The sequence below is a fragment of the Lucilia sericata genome, unplaced genomic scaffold, assembly GCF_015586225.1.
Source record: "Lucilia sericata isolate MDLA Ls3-8-SP2 unplaced genomic scaffold, ASM1558622v1 Contig004700F_arrow, whole genome shotgun sequence".
NCBI lineage: Eukaryota > Metazoa > Arthropoda > Insecta > Diptera > Calliphoridae > Lucilia > Lucilia sericata.
In genome coordinates this window covers 1-23,592 of record NW_023997321.1, presented here as the reverse complement: position 1 = coordinate 23,592, position 23,592 = coordinate 1, and the positions used below count along the sequence as shown (strand labels likewise).

At 35.3% G+C, this 23,592-nt stretch overlaps 1 protein-coding gene and 1 pseudogene across 1 annotated transcript; one reads left to right on the top strand and one right to left on the bottom strand.

Annotated features, from left to right (window-relative positions):
• Positions 1-3,245: 3,245 nt before the first annotated feature.
• LOC119615268 lies at positions 3,246-6,814 on the bottom strand (annotated as a pseudogene).
• A 5,381-nt stretch (positions 6,815-12,195) lies between these two features.
• On the top strand, positions 12,196-15,881 carry LOC119615267 (pickpocket protein 19-like). The gene is given in 8 exon segments (XM_037971341.1): positions 12,196-12,407; positions 12,459-13,086; positions 13,155-13,209; positions 13,212-13,303; positions 14,935-15,067; positions 15,124-15,177; positions 15,242-15,484; positions 15,544-15,881. Coding segments are annotated over 8 exon segments (1,755 nt in total).
• The last annotated feature ends 7,711 nt before the right edge of the window (positions 15,882-23,592 follow it).

The window sequence follows — 23,592 nt, the reverse complement described above, 5'->3', positions numbered from 1 at the left end:
ACAAGGGTTGCAGAGTCTTTTGGTGGTGACAATGGTAACACAGGATATAATAAATGTTGGTAGTTTAAAATTGTCTACGCTAAAATTATTATTAAAAAAATTTCTTTGATGGTAATTTTTTCTCAAATTATGATGATAAAGCAGAAGGGTATTTGATTCTTTGATTTTGAAGAGTTCCAATAGCTTAGCAGTTGGCGACATTAATTTATAATTTCGACGATTTAATAAAATGTAATAATCATAACATTTTTAAATGAGATTAGAGGGTACTTATCGTACATTTAGAAAATTGCCAATAATAAAAGTTATTTACAAATTTTATATTGTTACTGTTTACCTAGAGAAAGCCTTTCAAATATTAAGTTGATTGAAACAATGTTAAAAAACGTTTAAACATATAGTTTGTAAATTTGTTACTATATTTTTTGTTAACTTTCCATTTTATGTTTATTTTAATAACATTCTCTGCTACAAAATGGAAAAACCTTAAAAACTCTTAATAACTGTAATGTTAAAAGCACTTTTCGAAGACCAAAGCTGTTTTCCAGCTTTCATTCAAAAAGCGTGTAACGTGTAATTTCCATTTCTCTCTTCTTTAACGTTAAAACACTGCTGACTGTCTCTACTAAAGTTAAGGAAATAAATTTTACAACCCTCACTTGATTCTGTACTAACGACAAGTAGATGGTGCTAAGAAATGTTAACTTCTTATACGAATCCATCAATTAAGCCGAGGACTTTGTTTCTACACACAGTGGCAAATCTGGTTTGAACAGAGTTTTCCCTAAACATACCTGGACAAGGAAGAAAAAATCATTTAACTCAGCACACTTCTCACTTCAACGAACACACTCAATAGAGAACAACATCAGACACACTCACTTTAGTTGTACGAACGGGTGAGATCGGTATACTCATACATTCATGCTGTACCATATACACTTAACACCAACTCATTTTCAACGCTTAGTCCCACAGTCAGACAATCCTCTGTGAGGCACCGAACTTATCCCGAATTGTAGATTTTACCGTGCATCAGTCCTTTAACCGACAATTTATTTTCCCGTGATTTTGGACCTTAGCCACTATTGTGGATGCCGAAGGAACTTGAACCAACTGAAAAACCAGGACAAGTCCTGCGGGTAATTGACCGCCCGTAGTACCAGATTATGTAGTTCTCATTTCAAATCATTCCTAGGAAAGGCCGAGGATGCCATCACCAGTTTATTGTCCCGGCAGTCTAGAGGTCGAGTTAGTTAGTTAGTTAGTTAGTTAGTTAGTTTAGTTTAGTTAGTTTAGTTAGTTAGTTAGTTAGTTAGTTAGTTAGTTAGTTAGTTAGTTAGTTAGTTAGTTAGTTAGTTAGTTAGTTAGTTAGTTAGTTAGTAGTAGTTAGTTAGTTAGTAGTTAGTTAGTTAGTTAGTAGTTAGTTAGTTAGTTAGTTAGTTAGTTAGTTAGTTAGTTAGTTAGTTAGTTAGTTAGTTAGTTCGTGTAGTTAGTTAGTTAGTTAGTTAGTTAGTTAGTTAGTTAGTTAGTAGTTAGTTAGTTAGTTAGTTAGTTAGTTAGTTAGTTAGTTAGTTAGTTAGTTAGTTAGTTAGTTAGTTAGTTAGTTAGTTAGTTAGTTAGTTAGTTAGTTAGTTAGTTAGTTAGTTAGTTAGTTAGTTAGTTAGTTAGTTAGTTAGTTAGTTAGTTAGTTAGTTAGTTAGTTAGTTAGTTAGTTAGTTAGTTAGTTAGTTAGTTAGTAGTTAGTTAGTTTAGTTAGGTTAGTTAGTTAGTTAGTAGTTAGTTAGTTAGTAGTTAGTTAGTTAGTTAGTTAGTTAGTTAGTTAGTTAGTTAGTTAGTTAGTTAGTTAGTTAGTTAGTAGTTAGTTAGTTAGTTAGTTAGTTAGTTAGTTAGTTAGTAGTTAGTTAGTTAGTTAGTTAGTTAGTTAGTTATTAGTTAGTTAGTTAGTTAGTTTAGTTAGTTAGTTAGTTAGTTAGTTAGTTAGTTAGTTAGTTAGTTAGTTAGTTAGTTAGTGTAGTTAGTTAGTTAGTTTTAGTTAGTTAGTTAGTTAGTTAGTTAGTTAGTTAGTTAGTTAGTTAGTTAGTTAGTAGTTAGTTAGTTAGTTAGTTAGTTAGTTAGTTAGTTAGTTAGTTAGTTAGTTAGTTAGTAGTTAGTTAGTTAGTTAGTTAGTTAGTTAGTAGTTAGTTAGTTAGTTAGTTAGTTAGTTAGTTAGTTAGTTAGTTAGTTAGTTAGTAGTTAGTTAGTTAGTAGTTAGTTAGTTAGTAGTTAGTAGTTAGTTAGTTCGTTAGTTAGTTAGTAGTTAGTTAGTTAGTTAGTTAGTTTAGTTATTTAGTAGTTAGTTAATTAGTTAATTAACTAGGGAATTGAACACACTCATTCTTTATTCTCGATTTGATTTCAAAAACTCCGTAACTTCACATAACCTCCAGTCCAGAAATGACAGACTTCCACATATATTTCATAATTATTCTTGTTTTTCCTTTCAAATTTACTTCTACAATTATAAGGAGCTCAAACTTAAATCCTTCAACTTCAACCCTTCCTCCCATTCAAATAACACAAAGAAAAACTTAAAACACTTCACGATACTTGAAACAAAAACAAAAAAACCTCCACATACAAGTGCAACTTGATATAGTTGTACTATTTAAAATAATAAAACCAAACTGTTAATGACAAGTAAAAGTTTAGACAAAACCCTAGTCCTTTAAAACAAACAAGTAGACAAACTTAAACACTTCAGAAATTGAGTAAAGTAAAAAACAATTCTATAAGAACAATAGTAGAGGTCATAACATGCAACTTCAAAAATAATTATAGAGTTGTTTCCTTTAAAAGAAATAAAATTTGTAAAAAGAAATGCACACAAAAATTTAAAGACAACCCACAGAAATTTTTTAGAAAAAAAAAATAACTAAAGAAAATAACATTTAAATGTTTATGACATTAAGAATACGTTTGTTAAAGTTTTCTATTGCAGATAAAAGATAAACAGTAAAAGCTAAAAGAAAGGCCAAATTGAGAAGTAACGGCTTTTCACCACAAACATCATGAAGCTCAGCAGAAGCTTGAAACTTACAATGAAAAACGAACAACATTTTTCACTAACATGATAACTTACACTAGTGCATTTTCAATTGGAACTTTTAAACCCGATTAAAAATGAATTCTCTTCTTGGTGGTCCCTGATTTTGATGTAACACCATTTGATAACAAATTTATTCCAATACTTATCGAAACATTCTTTAGTTATTTGAATCTCTCATAATACTTTCCACAATTTCGGCTTTAATATTGTAACTTTTTCTATGCAGCCTCAGACGTTTTTTCATCTTATAATACAGCACCGATTTGCGGGGAATATCCACTATAAAGAAATAGGCAAATTCTACCAGACTAATTAAAGAACAGCCAATACATAAGCCAGCCAAACCTCCAAAACTCGCTGTAATAATATTTATAAAAATTAAGCAACAATATCATTAAACAGATATATTCTTACTAACCCATTAAATCCGTCCAAGTATATAGGACTGTAGTTAAAAATACCACTATAAATTCCTGCTGATAGAATAGAGACAAATCTATATAACTGTTATTAAACTCCACTTCCATATTACTCATATAAGCTGTGGTGACCTTTGTTATATAGGTCAAGGATTTGCAATTATAATAACAAGTACATTTCATGACATCGGGAAAATATTCGGCAACATATTTACTCTCGCCGATTTGTTCGAAATATTGCAGCTTATCTGAAAATTTAAAAGAATTGAGATTAGTTATCCTTGCTACATATAAATAATTTTTGCGTAAACTGACCATTGTGATAGAACAAACAGGATAATCGACTAATTTACAGGGTCTATAACGACCCTCCGGATTAAAATAGACCAAAGTACAATTGCAGAATTTCATTAAGTATTCCTGCTGACACTCAGCCTGACAATTCTCGAACATGTAACGGTGACCTTGTAAGGATTGTAGTATTTGCTGTTCAATTCATCCTGGAGAATGTACAAAAAACGAGGAAAAGGGAACTGAATATAGTACAGAATGGAATATAGACATGGCTATAAACCAGAGTAGGACTAGACTAAATACTTTACTGTGGAGTAGACTAGGCCACTAAACTAGAACTCAGACTAGGACTATGATTCGGCTCTAGACTAGGTTTTGACTAGACTAGACTCGACTAGACTAGACTAGACTATGACTAGACTTATGACAGACTAGACTATGCTTAGACTATGACTAGACTTATGACTAGACTATGACTAGACTATGACTCAGACTATGGACTAGACTATGACTAGACTTATGACTAGGACTATGACTAGACTATGACTAGACTATGACTAGACTATGACTTAGACTATGACCTAGGACTATGGACTCGACTAGTACTAGGAATATGACTAAGACTATGACTAGACTATGACTAGACTATGACTAGACTATGACTAGACTATGACTAGACTATGACTAGACTATGACTAGACTATGACTAGACTATGACTAGACTATGACTAGACTATGACTAGACTATGACTAGACTATGACTAGACTATGACTAGACTATGACTAGACTATGACTAGACTATGACTAGACTATGACTAGACTATGACTAGACTATGACTAGACTATGACTAGACTATGACTAGACTATGACTAGACTATGACTAGACTATGACTAGACTATGACTAGACTATGACTAGACTATGACTAGACTATGACTAGACTATGACGACTATGACTAGACTATGACTAGACTATGACTAGACTATGACTAGACTATGACTAGACTACTATGACTAGACTATGACTGACTATGACTAGACTATGACTAGACTATGACTAGACTATGACTAGACTATGACTAGACTATGACTAGACTATGACTAGACTATGACTAGACTATGACTAGACTATGACTAGACTATGACTAGACTATGACTAGACTATGACTAGACTATGACTAGACTATGACTAGACTATGACTAGACTATGACTAGACTATGACTATGACTAGACTATGACTAGACTATGACTAGACTATGACTAGACTATGACTAGACTATGACTAGACTATGACTAGACTATGACTAGACTATGACTAGACTATGACTAGACTATGACTAGACTATGACTAGACTATGACTAGACTATGACTAGACTATGACTAGACTATGACTAGACTATGACTAGACTATGACTAGACTATGACTAGACTATGACTAGACTATGACTAGACTATGACTAGACTATGACTAGACTATGACTAGACTATGACTAGACTATGACTAGACTATGACTAGACTATGACTATGACTATGACTAGACTATGACTAGACTATGACTAGACTATGACTAGACTAGACTAGACTATGACTAGACTATGACTAGACTATGACTAGACTATGACTAGACTATGACTAGACTATGACTAGACTATGACTAGACTATGACTAGACTATGACTAGACTATGACTAGACTATGACTAGACTATGACTATGACTAGACTATGACTAGACTATGACTAGACTATGACTAGACTATGACTAGACTATGACTAGACTATGACTAGACTATGACTAGACTATGACTAGACTATGACTAGACTATGACTAGACTATGACTAGACTATGACTAGACTATGACTAGACTATGACTAGACTATGACTAGACTATGACTAGACTATGACTAGACTATGACTAGACTATGACTAGACTATGACTAGACTATGACTAGACTATGACTAGACTATGACTAGACTATGACTAGACTATGACTAGACTATGACTAGACTATGACTAGACAATGACTAGACTATGACTAGACTATGACTAGACTATGACTAGAGACTATGACTAGACTATGACTAGACTATGACTAGACTATGACTAGACTATGACTAGACTATGACTACTAGACTAATCTATAAACAGATGTCACTTAAATATATTTACCTCAAATAAACACTGTCTCACTTTTGATGAAAATATTCTCGTGTAATTATCAAAATTATGTAATATTGCCGTTATAGAAACCAGATGTTCTAGTATGAGTATTAACTTCAATAGGATAATTAAACCAAACATATGGTTCCGCCAGCATAACCTTGAAATACATAAATAAACAACCACAATCTATAATAAATCATTGCCATATATTAATCTACTTCTACTCACCAATATCCCCTTTTATTCTTACGCATGGGGGAATGGTCATGCTCCCTCAAATGAACTTTCAACACCAAACCATTTTCATCACCTTGCCCCTTAGTGCGCCAAGGCCAGAAAGGATCTGATTTTGTTTTTCCACACCCTCTGGCGATTCGATAGTGTTAAAAGCCCAACAGGTGCCCCATTTGAGAGTTGCGCAAAAAGAATATTCACAGCAATCGTAATCATCATCGATCCACAAGCACTCGCTGAAAATTTTCATGACATTTCCAGGCCATAAACTCTGAGACTAAAGAAAAATTTATATAATTTAACTCTTTCAGCATAGAGGGTGGAACTTTGGTGAGATTTTCGAACTTGTAAAATTTGCCAAAAATCAAGGTATCATAGGCATTAACCACTTCCATGAAAATGTCTTGGTATTCAGGATTTTTTCAGATGTTCCGGTTTCAGAAACATTTCTTTGGCCTGTTCGTAACGCTGCCAGTTGAAGCGGTTCTTATTGCAAATAGTGACCTCGGGAAAGGGTATTGAAAGACGGGCCAATGCGTTTTGGAAAATACCGTGACCAAAGGGTTTAGTATGGTATTTATGAGCCACTGGGAACTTACATAAATGAAAACATCAAACAGGCTGAGAAACCAATAACCAAGTAATTCTAGGAATACATATAAAACATATAATAAAAAAACATTTGGTTGGAAAACTCTGTACCAACCTTTTATATTTATTTAAATTTCTCTTAAATATTCTATCCAAACCATGCATAGTGAAGATACTAACAAACTCATCCACAATTCCTTTGAAATATTGAAAATATCCTTGTTCATATTTATTAAACTTTTCAGGAGTATTTTGTGCTTTTATAGAGTTTGTTGGAAAGTATTGCAACTTATTATTTGGTGTTACTCTAAAATGTTTGTAGTCCTCGTGTATTAACATGATTTTATTTAAAAATATAGAAAGAAGAATTGAACACTTTCGACGACTGTAGACAACTGTTAAAGAAATAAATTGTTAATAAATTTTATATAAACTTTTTAACACATTTTCAGAAATATTAACCACAGATGTTTGCATATTATTCAACAAGTTTTACTAAGGTTTATTATTAAAGTTTTATTGTCAATCATTTGTTAATTGTGTATCGAACATGTTTAATTGTTGTCAACAAACAAATGGTTTGTTGGTACCCTACAATAACAACATGTTTTATATTTCAGTAAATCCTTAGGTTGGGCAAAAAAAAGTAGAAAATGGACTTGGCACAATAACACGCGAAAACAAAGCTGAATAAGGCTAGTTACTAGATAGCTGACTATAGACTAGACTCTATATAGATATAGACTAGACTAGACTAGACTAGACTAGACCTAGACTAGACTATAGACTAGACTATAGACTAGACTATAGACTAGACTATAGACTAGACTATAGACTAGACTATAGACTAGACCATAGACTAGACTATAGACTAGACTATAGACTATACTATAGACTAGACTACAGACTAGACTATAGACTAGACTATAGACTAGACTATAGACTAGAATATAGACTGGAATATAGTCTAGACTATAGACTAGACTATAGAATAGGCTATAGACTAGACTATAGACTAGACTATAGACGAGACTATAGACGAGACTATAGACTAGACTATAGACGAGACTATAGACTAGACTATAGACTAGACTATAGACTATACTATAGACTAGACCAGACTATAGACTAGACTATAGACTAGACTATACACTAGACTATAGACTAGACTATAGACTAGACTATAGACTAGACTATAGATTAGACTATAGACTAGACTATAGACTAGACTATAGACTAGACTATAGACTAGACTATAGACTAGACTATAGACTAGACTATAGACTAGACTATAGACTAGACTATAGACTAGACTATAGACTAGACTATAGACTAGACTATAGACTAGACTATATACTAGACTATAGAGACTAGACTATAGACTAGACTATAGACTAGACTATAGACTAGACTATAGACTAGACTATAGACTAGACTATAGACTAGACTATAGACTAGACTATAGACTAGACTATAGACTAGACTATAGACTAGACTATAGACTAGACTATAGACTAGACTATAGACTAGACTATAGACTAGACTATAGACTAGACTATAGACTAGACTATAGACTAGCCTAGACTAGACTAGACTATAGACTAGACTATAGACTAGACTATAGACTAGACTATAGACTAGACTATAGACTAGACTATAGACTAGACTATAGACTAGACTATAGACTAGACTATAGACTAGACTATAGACTAGACTATAGACTAGACTATAGACTAGACTATAGACTAGACTATAGACTAGACTATAGACTAGACTATAGACTAGACTATAGACTAGACTATAGACTAGACTATAGACTAGACTATAGACTAGACTATAGACTAGACTATAGACTAGACTATAGACTAGACTATAGACTAGACTATAGACTAGACTATAGACTAGACTATAGACTAGACTATAGACTAGACTATAGACTAGACTATAGACTAGACTATAGACTAGACTATAGACTAGACTATAGACTAGACTATAGACTAGACTATAGACTAGACTATAGACTAGACTATAGACTAGACTATAGACTAGACTATAGACTAGACTATAGACTAGACTATAGACTAGACTATAGACTAGACTATAGACTAGACTATAGACTAGACTATAGACTAGACTATAGACTAGACTATAGACTAGACTATAGACTAGACTATAGACTAGACTATAGACTAGACTATAGACTAGACTATAGACTAGACTATAGACTAGACTATAGACTAGACTATAGACTAGACTATAGACTAGACTATAGACTAGACTATAGACTAGACTATAGACTAGACTATAGACTAGACTATAGACTAGACTATAGACTAGACTATAGACTAGACTATAGACTAGACTATAGACTAGACTATAGACTAGACTATAGACTAGACTATAGACTAGACTATAGACTAGACTATAGACTAGACTATAGACTAGACTATAGACTAGACTATAGACTAGACTATAGACTAGACTATAGACTAGACTATAGACTAGACTATAGACTAGACTATAGACTAGACTATAGACTAGACTATAGACTAGACTATAGACTAGACTATAGACTAGACTATAGACTAGACTATAGACTAGACTATAGACTAGACTATAGACTAGACTATAGACTAGACTATAGACTAGACTATAGACTAGACTATAGACTAGACTATAGACTAGACTATAGACTAGACTATAGACTAGACTATAGACTAGACTATAGACTAGACTATAGACTAGACTATAGACTAGACTATAGACTAGACTATAGACTAGACTATAGACTAGACTATAGACTAGACTATAGACTAGACTATAGACTAGACTATAGACTAGACTATAGACTAGACTATAGACTAGACTATAGACTAGACTATAGACTAGACTATAGACTAGACTATAGACTAGACTATAGACTAGACTATAGACTAGACTATAGACTAGACTATAGACTAGATTATAGACTAGGCTATAGACTAGACTATAGACTAGACTGTAGACTAGACTATAGACTAGACTTTAACTACGAACAACTAGACTATAGACTAGACTATAGACTAGACTATAGACTAGACTATAGACTAAACTATAGACTAGACTATAGACTAGACTATAGACTAGACTATAGACTAGACTATAGACTAGACTAGACTATAGACTAGACTATAGACGAGACTATAGACTAGACTATAGACTAGACTATAGACTAGACTATAGACACTAGAGACCTATAGACTATACTATAGACTAGACTTAGACTAGACTATAGACTGACTATGAACTAGACTATAGACTAGACTATAGACTAGACTATAGACTAGACTATAGACTAGACTATAGACTAGACTATAGACTAGAACTAGAGACTAGACTTATATACTAGGACTATAGACTGACTAGAGACCTAGAACTAGTAGACAACTAGACTTAGACTACGAGACTAGACATAAGACTATAGACTAGACTATAGACTAGACTATAGACTAGACGATAGACTGAAACTATAGACTAGACTATAGACCTAGACTATAGACTAGACTATAGACTAGACTATAGACTAGATTATAGACTAGGATATAGAGACTAGAGCTATAGACTACCTGAGACTAGCTAGAAGCTAGACGTTAGACTACGAACAACTAGCTAGACGAGACTTAGACTACGAACTACTAGACTAGGCATAGACTAAACTATAGACTAGACTATAGACTAGACTATAGACTAGACTATAGACTAGACTATAGACTAGACTATAGACTAGACTATAGACTAGACTATAGACTAGACATAGACTAGACTATAGACTAGACTATAGACTAGACTATAGACTAGACTATAGACCTAGACTAGAGACTAGACATAGACTAGATTATAGACTAGGCTTATGAACTAGACTATAGACTAGACTTAGACTAGCTAGACTAGACTATAGACTTTAACTACGAACAACTAGACTATAGACTAGACTATAGACTGACTATAGACTAGACTATAGACTTAACTTAGACTAGACTATAGACTAGACTATAGACTAGACTATAGACTAGACTATAGACTAGACTATAGACTAGACTATAGACTAGAACTATAGACTAGACTATAGACTAGACTATAGACTAGACTATAGACTAGACTATAGACTAGACTTATAGACTAGACTGTAGACTAGACTATAGACTAGACTGTAACTACGACTAGACTAGACTTACTACGACTAGACTATAGACTAGACTATAGACTAGACTATAGACTAACTATAGACTAGACTATAGACTAGACTATAGACTAGACTATAGACTAGACTATAGACTAGACTATAGACTAGACTATAGACTAGACTATAGACTAGACTATAGACTAACTATGACTAGACTATAGACTAGACTATAGACTAGACTATAGACTAGACTATAGACTAGACTATAGACTAGACTATAGACTAGACTATAGACTAGACTATAGACTAGACTATAGACTAGATTATAGACTAGGCTATAGGCTAGACTATAGACTAGACTGTAGACTAGACTATAGACTAGACTTTAACTACGAACAACTAGACTATAGACTAGACTATAGACTAGACTATAGACTAGACTATAGACTAAACTATAGACTAGACTATAGACTAGACTATAGAACTGACTATAGACTAGACTATAGACTAAGATATAGACTAGACTATAGACTAGACTATAGACTAGACTAGACTATAGACTAGACTATAGACTAGACTATAGACTAGACTATAGACTAGACTATAGACTAGACTATAGACTAGACTAGACTACTATGACTAGACTATAGACTAGACTATAGACTAGACTTATAGACTAGGCTATAGACTAGGCTAGACTACTAGACTAGACTGTAGACTAGACTATAGACTAGACTTTAACTACGAACAACTTAACTACGACTAGACTTTAACTACGAACAACTAAAACGATTTTTGCTAGAAGTTTTCTCTACAGTCGACTTAACCAGATACGAAACAGACACTTTTTGTTTTAAATGTTTCTGAATTAAAGTTAATTATAGTGCAGATATTTTAGTCGCACGTGTGTCTATACAAAAAATGAACATTCCTAAGATTTCATGGTTCAGCCCTGACCGTTTTTCTTTTAAAAAACCCTAGAGATTTGCATGCATTGTGTCCACCCATATTATTAAAACAAAACTTTCCCTTAATAATGCATTTTCTTCAGTGCTAGCTCGAGAATTAACATTAATGCTAATGATTAATTACACTAATTAGTTTGTATAAATATTTTCCCAACATTAACGATATCTTAAACAAACCTTAACATGTAAATTATTTATGTTCTTAATTTATAATAAATTCTTAACACTCATTAGACCTTAGTTTAAAGAAACACTTATTCACTTCCGGTCATCATGGCTTCTTCCAGCTACAAACCAGCGCAACCGTTACATTTAAGGCAACTTAATCAACGATATGATTTGGATCATAAAACAAAAAACTTAAAAATAAGTTTTTCTTCAAATTTCAAAGATTCCGTAGAACAATTGATAATTGAATTTGGCAGAAAATCGACAATACATGGTCTAAATAGGATATTTAAAGAGAACTCCAACAAATATGAAAGGTGAGTTTTGAAATACCGATTTTATATTTTTATCTAAAATTTCGATTGCAGAATCTTTTGGCTCATAACTGTCATTTACGCCCTACTTGGCTCCATATATATCTGCATGATTCTATCGCAACGTTTTAATGCTGGAACCTTTAAAACTGTAGTGAACAGTACCAATGCTCCCGTATACATTCTACCATTCCCCGAAATTAGTATATGCAATGCAAATCATTTAAATTGGGAACGTATAGAAGAGGCCAAACATCTATTTTTACCCCATGAAAATGATACCGAGAAAATTCGCATGTTTGAAACCGTCATTAGTCTCTATGATAATGTAAGCTTCGGAGAATTTTATCCATTTTCGGCACTTGAAGGTGAACCTGTGGAACTGGTGAATCACATCAATTTCAGTGCAGTATTCGAGTTTATGACCTGGCGTTGCGAGGAGTTTTTAGCGAACTGTACTTGGCGTCATTTTAAAGTTGATTGCTGTGAAATTTTTCAGAGAATTAGAGGACAAGAAGGTTTATGTTGGCATTTTAATACACTGTCTTCCGATGAGAGTAGACGCAAACAACTACTGGATGATAAATATCCCTGGAGAACGGGCAGTGCCGGGCCGAAGAGTGGTTTAACTGTACGGTTGTGGTTGAATGAGGATAAACATTATCATCAGGATAATGAAAGGGTATTACGGTGAGATATGTGGTGTTCGTTTAAAAAGAATTTAAATATTGTTAGCATTTGCCTACATAGGTGGCTGTACTTGAACCGGGAGTTTTTCACCGAGATCCATTTTTTGTGCCTGCCAATCCGAAACAGCAGTAGAAGTGGAGCCAGTAGCTTACTTTTACGATAATGGAACAAAAGCTTTATCGTCTGCTAGGAGAAAGTGTATATTCAATGTAAGTAATATTTTAGTTTAGTTCACTTCTAGTTCAGTTCTAGTTCAGTTCTAGTTCAGTTCTAGTTCAGTTCTAGTTCAGTTCTAGTTCAGTTCTAGTTCAGTTCTAGTTCAGTTCTAGTTCAGTTCTAGTTCAGTTCTAGTTCAGTTCTAGTTCAGTTCTAGTCAGTTCTAGTTCAGTTCTAGTTCAGTTCTAGTTCAGTTCTAGTTCAGTTCTAGTTCAGTTCTAGTTCAGTTCTAGTTCAGTTCTAGTTCAGTTCTAGTTCAGTTCTAGTTCAGTTCTAGTTCAGTTCTAGTTCAGTTCTAGTTCAGTTCTAGTTCAGTTCTAGTTCAGTTCTAGTTCAGTTCTAGTTCAGTTCTAGTTCAGTTCTAGTTCAGTTCTAGTTCAGTTCTAGTTCAGTTCTAGTTCAGTTCTAGTTCAGTTCTAGTTCAGTTCTAGTTCATTTCTAGTTCAGTTCTAGTTCACTTCTAGTTCAGTTTCTGGTTCAGTTCTAGTTTAGTTCTAGTTCAGTTCTAGTTCAGTTCTAGTTCAGTTCTAGTTCAGTTCTAGTTCAGTTCTAGTTCAGTTCTAGTTCAGTTCTAGTTCAGTTCTAGTTCAGTTCTAGTTCAGTTCTAGTTCAGTTCTAGTTCAGTTCTAGTTCAGTTCTAGTTCTATTCAGTTCTAGTTCAGTTCTAGTTCAGTTCTAGTTCAGTTCTAGTTCAGTTCTAGTTCAGTTCTAGTTCAGTTCTAGTTCAGTTCTAGTTCAGTTCTAGTTCAGTTCTAGTTCAGTTCTAGTTCAGTTCTAGTTCAGTTCTAGTTCAGTTCTAGTTCAGTGCTAGTTCAGTTCTAGTTCAGTTCTAGTTCAGTTCTAGTTCAGTTCTAGTTCAGTTCTAGTTCAGTTCTAGTTCAGTTCTAGTTCAGTTCTAGTTCAGTTCTAGTTCAGTTCTAGTTCAGTTCTAGTTCAGTTCTAGTTCAGTTCTAGTTCAGTTCTAGTTCAGTTCTAGTTCAGTTCTAGTTCAGTTCTAGTTCAGTTCTAGTTCAGTTCTAGTTCAGTTCTAGTTCAGTTCTAGTTCAGTTCTAGTTCAGTTCTAGTTCAGTTCTAGTTCTAGTTCAGTTCTAGTTCAGTTCTAGTTCAGTTCTAGTTCTAGTTCAGTTCTAGTTCAGTTCTAGTTCAGTTCTAGTTCAGTTCTAGTTCAGTTCTAGTTCAGTTCTAGTTCAGTTCTAGTTCAGTTCTAGTTCAATTCTAGTTCAGTTCTAGTTCAGTTCTAGTTCAGTTCTAGTTCAGTTCTAGTTCAGTTCTAGTTCAGTTCTAGTTCAGTTCTAGTTCAGTTCTAGTTCAGTTCTAGTTCAGTTCTAGTTCAGTTCTAGTTCAGTTCTAGTTCAGTTCTAGTTCAGTTCTAGTTCAGTTCTAGTTCAGTTCTAGTACAGTTCTAGTTCAGTTCTAGTTCAGTTCTAGTTCAGTTCTAGTTCAGTTCTAGTTCAGTTCTAGTTCAGTTCTAGTTCAGTTCTAGTTCAGTTCTAGTTCAGTTCTAGTTCATTTCTAGTTCATTTCTAGTTCAGTTCTAGTTCACTTCTAGTTCAGTTCTGGTTCAGTTCTAGTTTAGTTCTAGCTCAGTTCTCAGTTTTAGTCCTATTTTTTCCACATATTTTAGGATGAAACCAGCCTTTATGCATCCACATCCCTACCTGGATTTCCTTATATGTTGGAAAATTGCTTCACTCTATGTTACGAAGAATATCTAATGAGATACTGTAACTGTACGATAGATATATTGTTTCCACCAGGTAAATATATCCAAAAAAAGCTTCCCTTGTTGAAATATTTTTATCTTTTTCAACAGCTGAATATAATCCCTGCAAAGCTACAGATTTATTATGTTTAGGCAAAAATGATGGTAAGGATTGCAGTCGACACTGATAAAGTTATAAACATATTTTTATGTTATTTGATATTTCTAGTTTACTTTAAATTTACTCATCAATTCGGGGAAGAGGACTTTATACACAGTAATTACAAGGGAATGGTTTGTAATTGTGTGCGCAACTGTTATTCACTCAATTATGTGGCGGATGTTAGACCATCATTTTTTCCCGAACAACCACAACGTAGTAGAATGTATGTGGATTTAGATGTACATTATCGTATCGAAACAATGTTTGTATTTCGCACCAGTTTGGTATTTGGTTGGTTGGACTTAGTGGGTAATTTATAAGAAACTATTGAATGTTATTTTTAAGTTTAACGAATTGTTTATTTGTAGTGGCTTTTGGTGGCATTGTAGGTTTATTTCTCGGCTGTTCCCTAATCAGTGGCATGGAATTGTTGTATTTTATTTTGATTCAATTTCCCGCTTTTGTATTTAAGAAATTAAGATCGAGAGCAAAATTGCATGATATTAGTAATCAAGATATTAATGGTTTACAATTTAATAAAATTCCCCTTAAACGTCGTAATCGGGGTTTTCATAAACGTATAATGGCTGTGGAGAGTTCTAGAAATAGTCATGGGTCTATTTATCGAAATAGTATGAGCAAGAAGAATAATGCAATGCAGCTTTGGACACGACAATATTATTTGACAAATAAATATAGTTCCTAAATATTTTACAAAAAAATCTTCGTAATCGGAGTTTTCAAAGAAATAATTACAGTTCCTAAATATATTTTATAAGGAAAAAATATATTGTTGTAATAAAAAATATTTCCTTGTTTCAACTTTTTCTTTCAATACCTTGAATACTACAGTCGACGGCAGTCTAGAGTGAAATAGAACAAAAATTAAAAGAAAATAATATATATTATTTTAAAAGAAAATAATATATATTATTTTTTTATTTCAATTTTACATCATATGCAATCTTCCATCCCTGACTACCGCAAATTTTGGCAATAACGAAATAAAAACAATATGACATACAGTGTCATATTAATAAATACAACAACAATAACATACAAGTTAACACAATCAAGTATACATGAGCGGGAAAAATCTACACAAGGTTGTGCTGACGGTGCACACGCGCAAGCTAGTATGCAGGATCATATTTCGTCTGGAAGATTTCACAACGTGGGAATGGAATAAGTTGGATCAGCAGAATTATTTAGATTTAAGTATTTAAAAAATATTGTTAGAGTTAGTCTTACTTGGGAGGTTGACCAAAGCGGTCGTTGAATAAAATTGTAAACCCAAAATTAACGTGTTTCATTTATAGTGGACAAGTCGGTGTCCACTTAAAAATCATTTTTTTTAATTTCACATAACAAAGGAAGTTAACTGGCGCCCGAGCAGGGACCCGCCAAGAGAAAGCGGAGTCCTTATAAAATTAAATAAAAAATTAAATATATAAAATTAATAAATTAAATAAGTTTCTGCGATTCCCACGGGACCCTCCAGAAACTAAATAATAAAAACTGGAAAAGATAAAAAAGAAATAGTGAACCTTAAAATTTGTTTTGTGGAAAGGATCCACCTAAAGAAAGAACAGTGACAATTAAGTGAAATTTCGACCCCGAAATTGTGAAATTAAATAAGTTTTTGCGATTCCTACGGGACCCTCCAGAAACTAAAAACTGGAAAAAATAAAAAAGAAACAGTGAAATTTAAATTTTTTTTTTTTTTTTGGAAAAGAGGATCCACCTAAAGAAAAAAAAGAACAGTGATCCTGTGACTACCAGTGAATTAATTTGAAGAGAAGAGGGAGAATTATTGGAAGGCATATCCTGTAAGGGTGACTGTAAAAATATAGAGGGAAGAACCTGCAAAATATAGAGGGAAGAACCTGCAAATTCTTATGTATATGTATATGTGTATGTAAGTATGGAACATTTGCAAAATAAGGTAACAGAGTTAACTGGCGCCCTAAACGCCGTTCTAAACCAGCTAAAAACTCTGGATCAGAGAACGCTGAATTTGGAACGTAGGCCCAGTAATCCTCCGGTTGTTGAGGGCGAAAGTCCTCCTCCCCCCCTGCGTGCTCCAACCACAGAAACCGAATTGAACGAAATAGGGAAACTTCCCGACTGTGTAAGGGACTTGCAGTCTTTTGAGGGTGACCCCACGCAGTATGTATCCTGGATACATAGTGTGGAGAGTATCCTGAAGGACTATGAGATCGTCCGGCAGAAGCCGATATATAGGGCTATTGTTCAGGCTATACGCCGAAAATGTAGGGGAAAGGCTGATGCCGCCCTTACCTCCTACAACATATTCGATGAAGACTGGGCATCGATAAAGAACTGTCTTTCTCTGCATTATGCAGACAAAAGAGATGTTCGCACACTAGAACATCAGTTGACCCAACTAGCTCAGAAGAGTATGAGCGTAGACGAGTTCTACGCTACAGTAAATCACCAGTTCTCCTTGATCATAAACAAATTGAAGACGGAAACTTATTCTGAAGAAACGACGAACGTTTTAATAGAGACTTATAGGAATAGGACACTGGAAGTTTTCATAAGGGGTCTTAATGGCGAGCTATCAAAGATGATAATGCTCATGAAGCCAAAGACACTTCCCGAGGCATATTCGCAATGTTTGGAATTGAGAAATGCCAATTACAGGAGTCAGGTCTCCCTACATTCGGTTAATGGTCAGAATAGGGTCCAGGTTCCAATGGGATTTAATAACTTTCCGAATCACCACCCAAGTAAGACTCGAAACCAAGCTTCCTTCCAAAAATTTGTACCGAAAAACCGGTATCAACCTCAAGCGAACCCTTTTGTTAACCGACAATTTGAGCCACGGCGTGTTGCGCAACAGCCTGCTCCCCACAGACCAGAACCAATGGACATAGATCAGAGTACGCAATCTAGGGGGACCGGAAACCGACCATGGAATAACCACAAAAGGCGGGCCTTTTCGGAACAGGTTCGTCCCGGGTCGGCACAACACCCGTTTAAAACAACAGAGAATTTTTAACATGACACAAGAGGACAATGAGGGCGTACCGGCCGACGACGAAATAAATTTTCGGACTCGTGCCTTTCCGGCTTACCATACGTAAGCAATGAATTAAAGGATGGCTCAATAATAAAATTTTTAATAGACACAGGGGCTACAAAAAACTTTGTTGAGCCAGCCTTATGCCCCAGTTCAAAGAAATTAGATAAGCCATTTTATGTTCGTACTGCCTCAGGGAGAATACAAATTAGTGAGAAGGTAAAGGGGAAATTCTTTGCCCCATTTGGTAACGATACGACAATTACATTCTATGTACTACCGGGATTCACATCTTTCAATGGTATAATCGGCGACGATACTCTACGTGAGCTTCAAGCTATAATAGACCACAAAAATAATACACTGACAATCTCGCCAGGGATCAGTATACCACTTAGAATTCAGACATTGAACGAAATTAACGTACTTCCATCATGCACTACATTGAGTGACCTAATAGCCGAGTTTAGTGACATATTTGGACCAATAAATAACGAATTGGCAGCAACATCTATTAGGGCAGAGATACGGTGTACCACTGATGAGCCAATATACTCAAAGAGTTATCCTTATCCAGCTTGTATGCGTGCTGAAGTAGACAGACAAATAGAAGAACTTCTGAATAATAATGTAATACGGCCGTCAAGAAGTCCTTATAATTCTCCCATTTGGGTGGTCCCAAAGAAACCTAAACCAAATGGAGAGAAACAATATCGGATGGTGGTGGATTTCAAAAGACTGAATGCCGTCACCATACCTGACACATATCCAATTCCCGACATAAATTCAACTTTGGCGAGCCTTGGCAAGGCGAAATATTTTACAACCCTTGACCTCACTTCGGGGTTTCATCAGATTTCAATGAATCCAAGGGATATTCCAAAGACAGCCTTTTCAACAATGAATGGGAAGTATGAGTTTTTGAGGCTACCGTTCGGCCTACGGAATGCGCCTGCTATATTTCAGCGTATGGTCGATGACGTCCTGCGAGGTTGTATAGGGAAAATATGTTATGTCTATATAGACGACATAATAGTATACGGGGGTAATATTGAGGAACACCTGGGGAACCTTAGGAAAGTATTTCAGCGTCTAAGAGACGCTCACCTTAGGGTTAATTTAGAGAAAACTGCTTTTATGAAAACCGAGGTCGAATTCCTTGGTTACGTGGTTACTAAGGATGGTATACTGCCTGATAGGAAGAAGGTGAGGGCAATCCTTGACATTGTACCACCCCAGACCCTGAAAGAGCTCAAAAGTTTTCTGGATTAACATCCTATTATAGGAGGTTCATTAAAGACTTTGCCAAAGTAGCTAAACCTTTAACCACTCTCACTCGTGGCGAGATGGCACAAGTCAAGGCTAATCAATCGAAGAAAGTTAGAATTATTCTCGGGGAGGAAGAGCTACAAGCATTTAACGAGCTTAAGGAGTTGCTCACGTCGTCGGAAGTATTAGCCTTCCCGGACTTTGACAAACCATTTAATCTTACGACAGACGCTTCTAACAGTGCTTTAGGTGCAGTACTGTCTCAAGGGGAAATGGGAAAGGACAAACCAATAACCTTTATTTCTCGCTCTTTGAACAAAACAGAAGAGGCATATGCCACGAACGAGAAAGAGATGCTCGCCATAGTTTGGGCATTGGACAATCTTCGCTCCTATCTGTATGGAGCTAAGAAAATACGCATTTTTACCGATCACCAACCTCTGACGTTTGCCATGAGTAACAGGAATTATAATGCGAAATTGAAAAGGTGGAAGGCTAGGATAGAGGAATATAACTTCGAACTTGTATATAAACCAGGGAAATCCAATGTAGTAGCCGACGCCTTATCTCGCTTAAAAGCAGACTCAACCGACTCAGTGAAAGCTGAGCAGACTTCGAGAACTGCATCTACAGATTTATGTGTCCATCTTGCGGATGAGTCCTCCACTGACACTGCAAGTGAAGGTAGGGTAGGAAGTGAGGACTCAGATACCATAACAGCTAGTGAGGGTATGATAGGGAACGGAGACTCAGCTACTATAACAGCTAGCGAGGGAACCGTACACAGTGCCGAACAGGATGGCACAGATTTGATTCCACATGTCGAAGCTCCTATTAACGTTTTTCGTAATCAGATTATAATACGACAATTCCAATCAGATATGATTACACATATTAATCCTCATCCTGGCTACAAACCGACACATCATATCTTTGGAGGAAATTAGCAGGGAAAATCTTACACGAATCCTGAGGGAAAAACTTAGACCTGATGTCTTAAATGGGATTAAAATTCCTGAACAGTATTTGTGGCTATTACAGGAGGTTTATTTGGAACACTTTTCACATTATAAGCTACGGATCACTCAGAGACTTGTAGAAGATGTAACTTGTCCAAATAGGGTCTGTTCCTTGATAGAAGAGGAGCACAGAAGGGCACATAGGAATAAGGACGAGAATAAACTACAGCTCTTGGAAAAATACTATTTCCCGAGGATGAACAGTCTTGTAGGAAGGTATACGAGGAATTGTGAAATATGCAAGGCTAACAAATATGATCGGAATCCGCCGATACCTAAGCTTCAGGCAACTCCGATTCCTTCTTATCCCTGTGAAATATTGCACATGGATATTTTTGTACTCCAAAATGAGTATTTTATTAGTGTCTTGGATAAATTTTCAAAATTTGGGAAACTTTTTCCTCTTAGGAATCGTTCAGCCTTGCAAATGAGGGAGAGAATTATAGAAATCCTTATTACTTCTCGACACCACGTATTTTAGTGACTGACAATGAGCGAGGTTTTATCAGCCCAATAGTGATGAACGTGATTCGACAATTCGGTGTCAAGGTATATTTGACTCCAGTAGGTCGTAGTGAGGTGAACGGACAAGTGGAACGATTCCATTCGACCTTACTGGAAATTTATCGATGTTTAAAGGTCGAACATAGGGATTTAGGTATTAGGGAACTTATAATGCTCGCTACCGATCGATACAATAACACCAATCCACTCTGTAACGAATAGGAAACCGGTTGATATTTTTTTTAATAGAGCTGAGAGAATTAATTACCAAAGGTTGCAGAACTTTAGGCGAAAGTTGAACAGGGAGGTGAAAAAATCGATAAAGAAAAAGCAAGAGGCAACCTTGGAGAGACATAATTCTAGGCGTCGTGTCTTATCGAAGGATTATAAGGCGGGTGATACCGTTCATGTTAGGAATAAGCAGATCAGGGCAAAGCATCGACCGCTTTATGAGAAAGCGGTTGTTGATAGGAACAATCGGGTCACAGTGCAAACGAGCACTGGAAAAAGGATTCACAAGACCCACATTAAATCTTAAAGGATACCTATGGGGTCCTTAAATTTTAGCGGTATGCGTATTTACGCAGGGGTTCAAATCCCCATAGACATGTGAATGATGAAAGGAGAAATGGAGATAAAACTTCTACCTTTTTTAAGGAGAAGTGGAGGAAATGGGAAATTGGGTACAATACCCATTTTTTGAACTTAATGGTATCTCTTAATGCGATTTTCTTTTTTTTGGGACAACGATTTGTGATAGTGATGTCCTCACTGTCATAAGTCGTGGTAGATCTCCGTACCACGAGTAAGTTTCTTGCAATTAAACCATTAACGCTTGATGCTAAAAGGGATAACTCGGAATCTACGGTCCACACAAAAAATATAAGTAAATGGTCCCAAAACCTATAGTGGAAACTGCATATTTGCGGAGGGGTTCAATTCCCCATGGGTGCCATAAGAATAAGGAAATCGTACTACTGAGAAAACCTTGAACTGAATTGAAGCCTTCAATTGGGGCAAAAGATGAATATGAGATGAGATATTTTTTATGGAAGCTTAAGCGAAAGTATATTGAAAGTAATTAAAATAACTTGAATGAAGATCATTGCAATGGTGAAAATTTATTTTAGAGCAAGGGTGATCAATGCCAATTGCATAATGCAAAGGAAGTCCATGGCTTAAGAGATTATCATTTGCACTTCTTGCATATGGCGGATAATCACACCTAGTTCAAAAAAGAAAAAAGAGGGAATGTGGCCTTCAGCCTTAGAGATGAATACGATAAAATTTATGAAATGAAAACGGAAATGAAAGATAAAATTAGTTAAGATAAAGAGAAAACTAACTTAGAATAAGTATCTACTAACGAGAATGTGGCCTTCAGCCTTAAAGATGAATATAATAAAATTTATGAGATGGAAACGGAAATGAAAGATGAAATTAATTAAGATAAAGGGAAAACTAACATAGAATAAGAATCTATTAACGTTAAAACATTATATAAGTGAAAATGTGAAGTAGGAATTTAGTTAAATGTGAAGTAGAAATTTAATTGTACTAATCGTACTAACACTTTAATAATACAATCATACTAACACTCTAACAAACTAATCGTAGAGCTAGACAAAACGACATTTATCATTCCAGTCTCACGTGGTTCACGGCCGTGAACAGTCTACAAATCTTCGAATACCACTCGCAGTTGGTTACATTCAAATACGGCAAGGTTGGCTGGTTGATGGAAGGTTTAACCTGGTTCATGTTATCAACTTAGAGGAATACGAGCGCCTATTAGGCCAAACCGTGGCAATGCTGGAAAAAATTGCTGTGGATGAGAAAGAACGGATGGTAATTGATTTCCATGTTAATACAATTTTTTCCCAATTAGATACGCTTAGGGGTAAATACAAGAAGCAGAAACGCTCTATCAATTGGATCGGTTCAGCTTGGAAGTGGTTGGCTGGCAATCCGGATGCAGCAGATTGGGATAATGTGTTGAGGTCTGAACAAAGCATCATTGAAAATAATAATCACCAATACGTGATCAACGATCGACTCTTTAAAGCGTCACAGGAAACAATATCTAAGGTTAATGCAATGGTGGCGCGATTTCACAACGAGGTCAATGCAACGAACGTCGAAAAATTCATTAATCAAATCCTACGCCAAATAATGGTCATCAAAGAAGAGGTAAACGAGGTTATGAGAGCCGCGCAAATGGCCAAAGGTGGCATAGTCAACTCTAATGTACTCGACAGAGAAGAAATTCACCGCATAATTGACGAAATTGCAACACTCCCTTATTCTAATGAATTGGAGGCCATCGAGTACGCCGATCCAAGGGTATGCACAAACGGTTCAATGATTCTCTATGTCCTTTCACTGCCCAAGGTAAGAGAAGTTGAGTACAACTACCTTATTGTCAAACCATCCATTCAGGAAGGAAAGGTTATAGACTTACCGTTTAACACGTTGCTGGTTAATGAGAAAGAGACATATGGCATCACCAAACCATGCATGCGAATCAACAACAATACCGTGTGTGAGGAAACGAGCTTGAGAAAACTCCCTGAAGATGA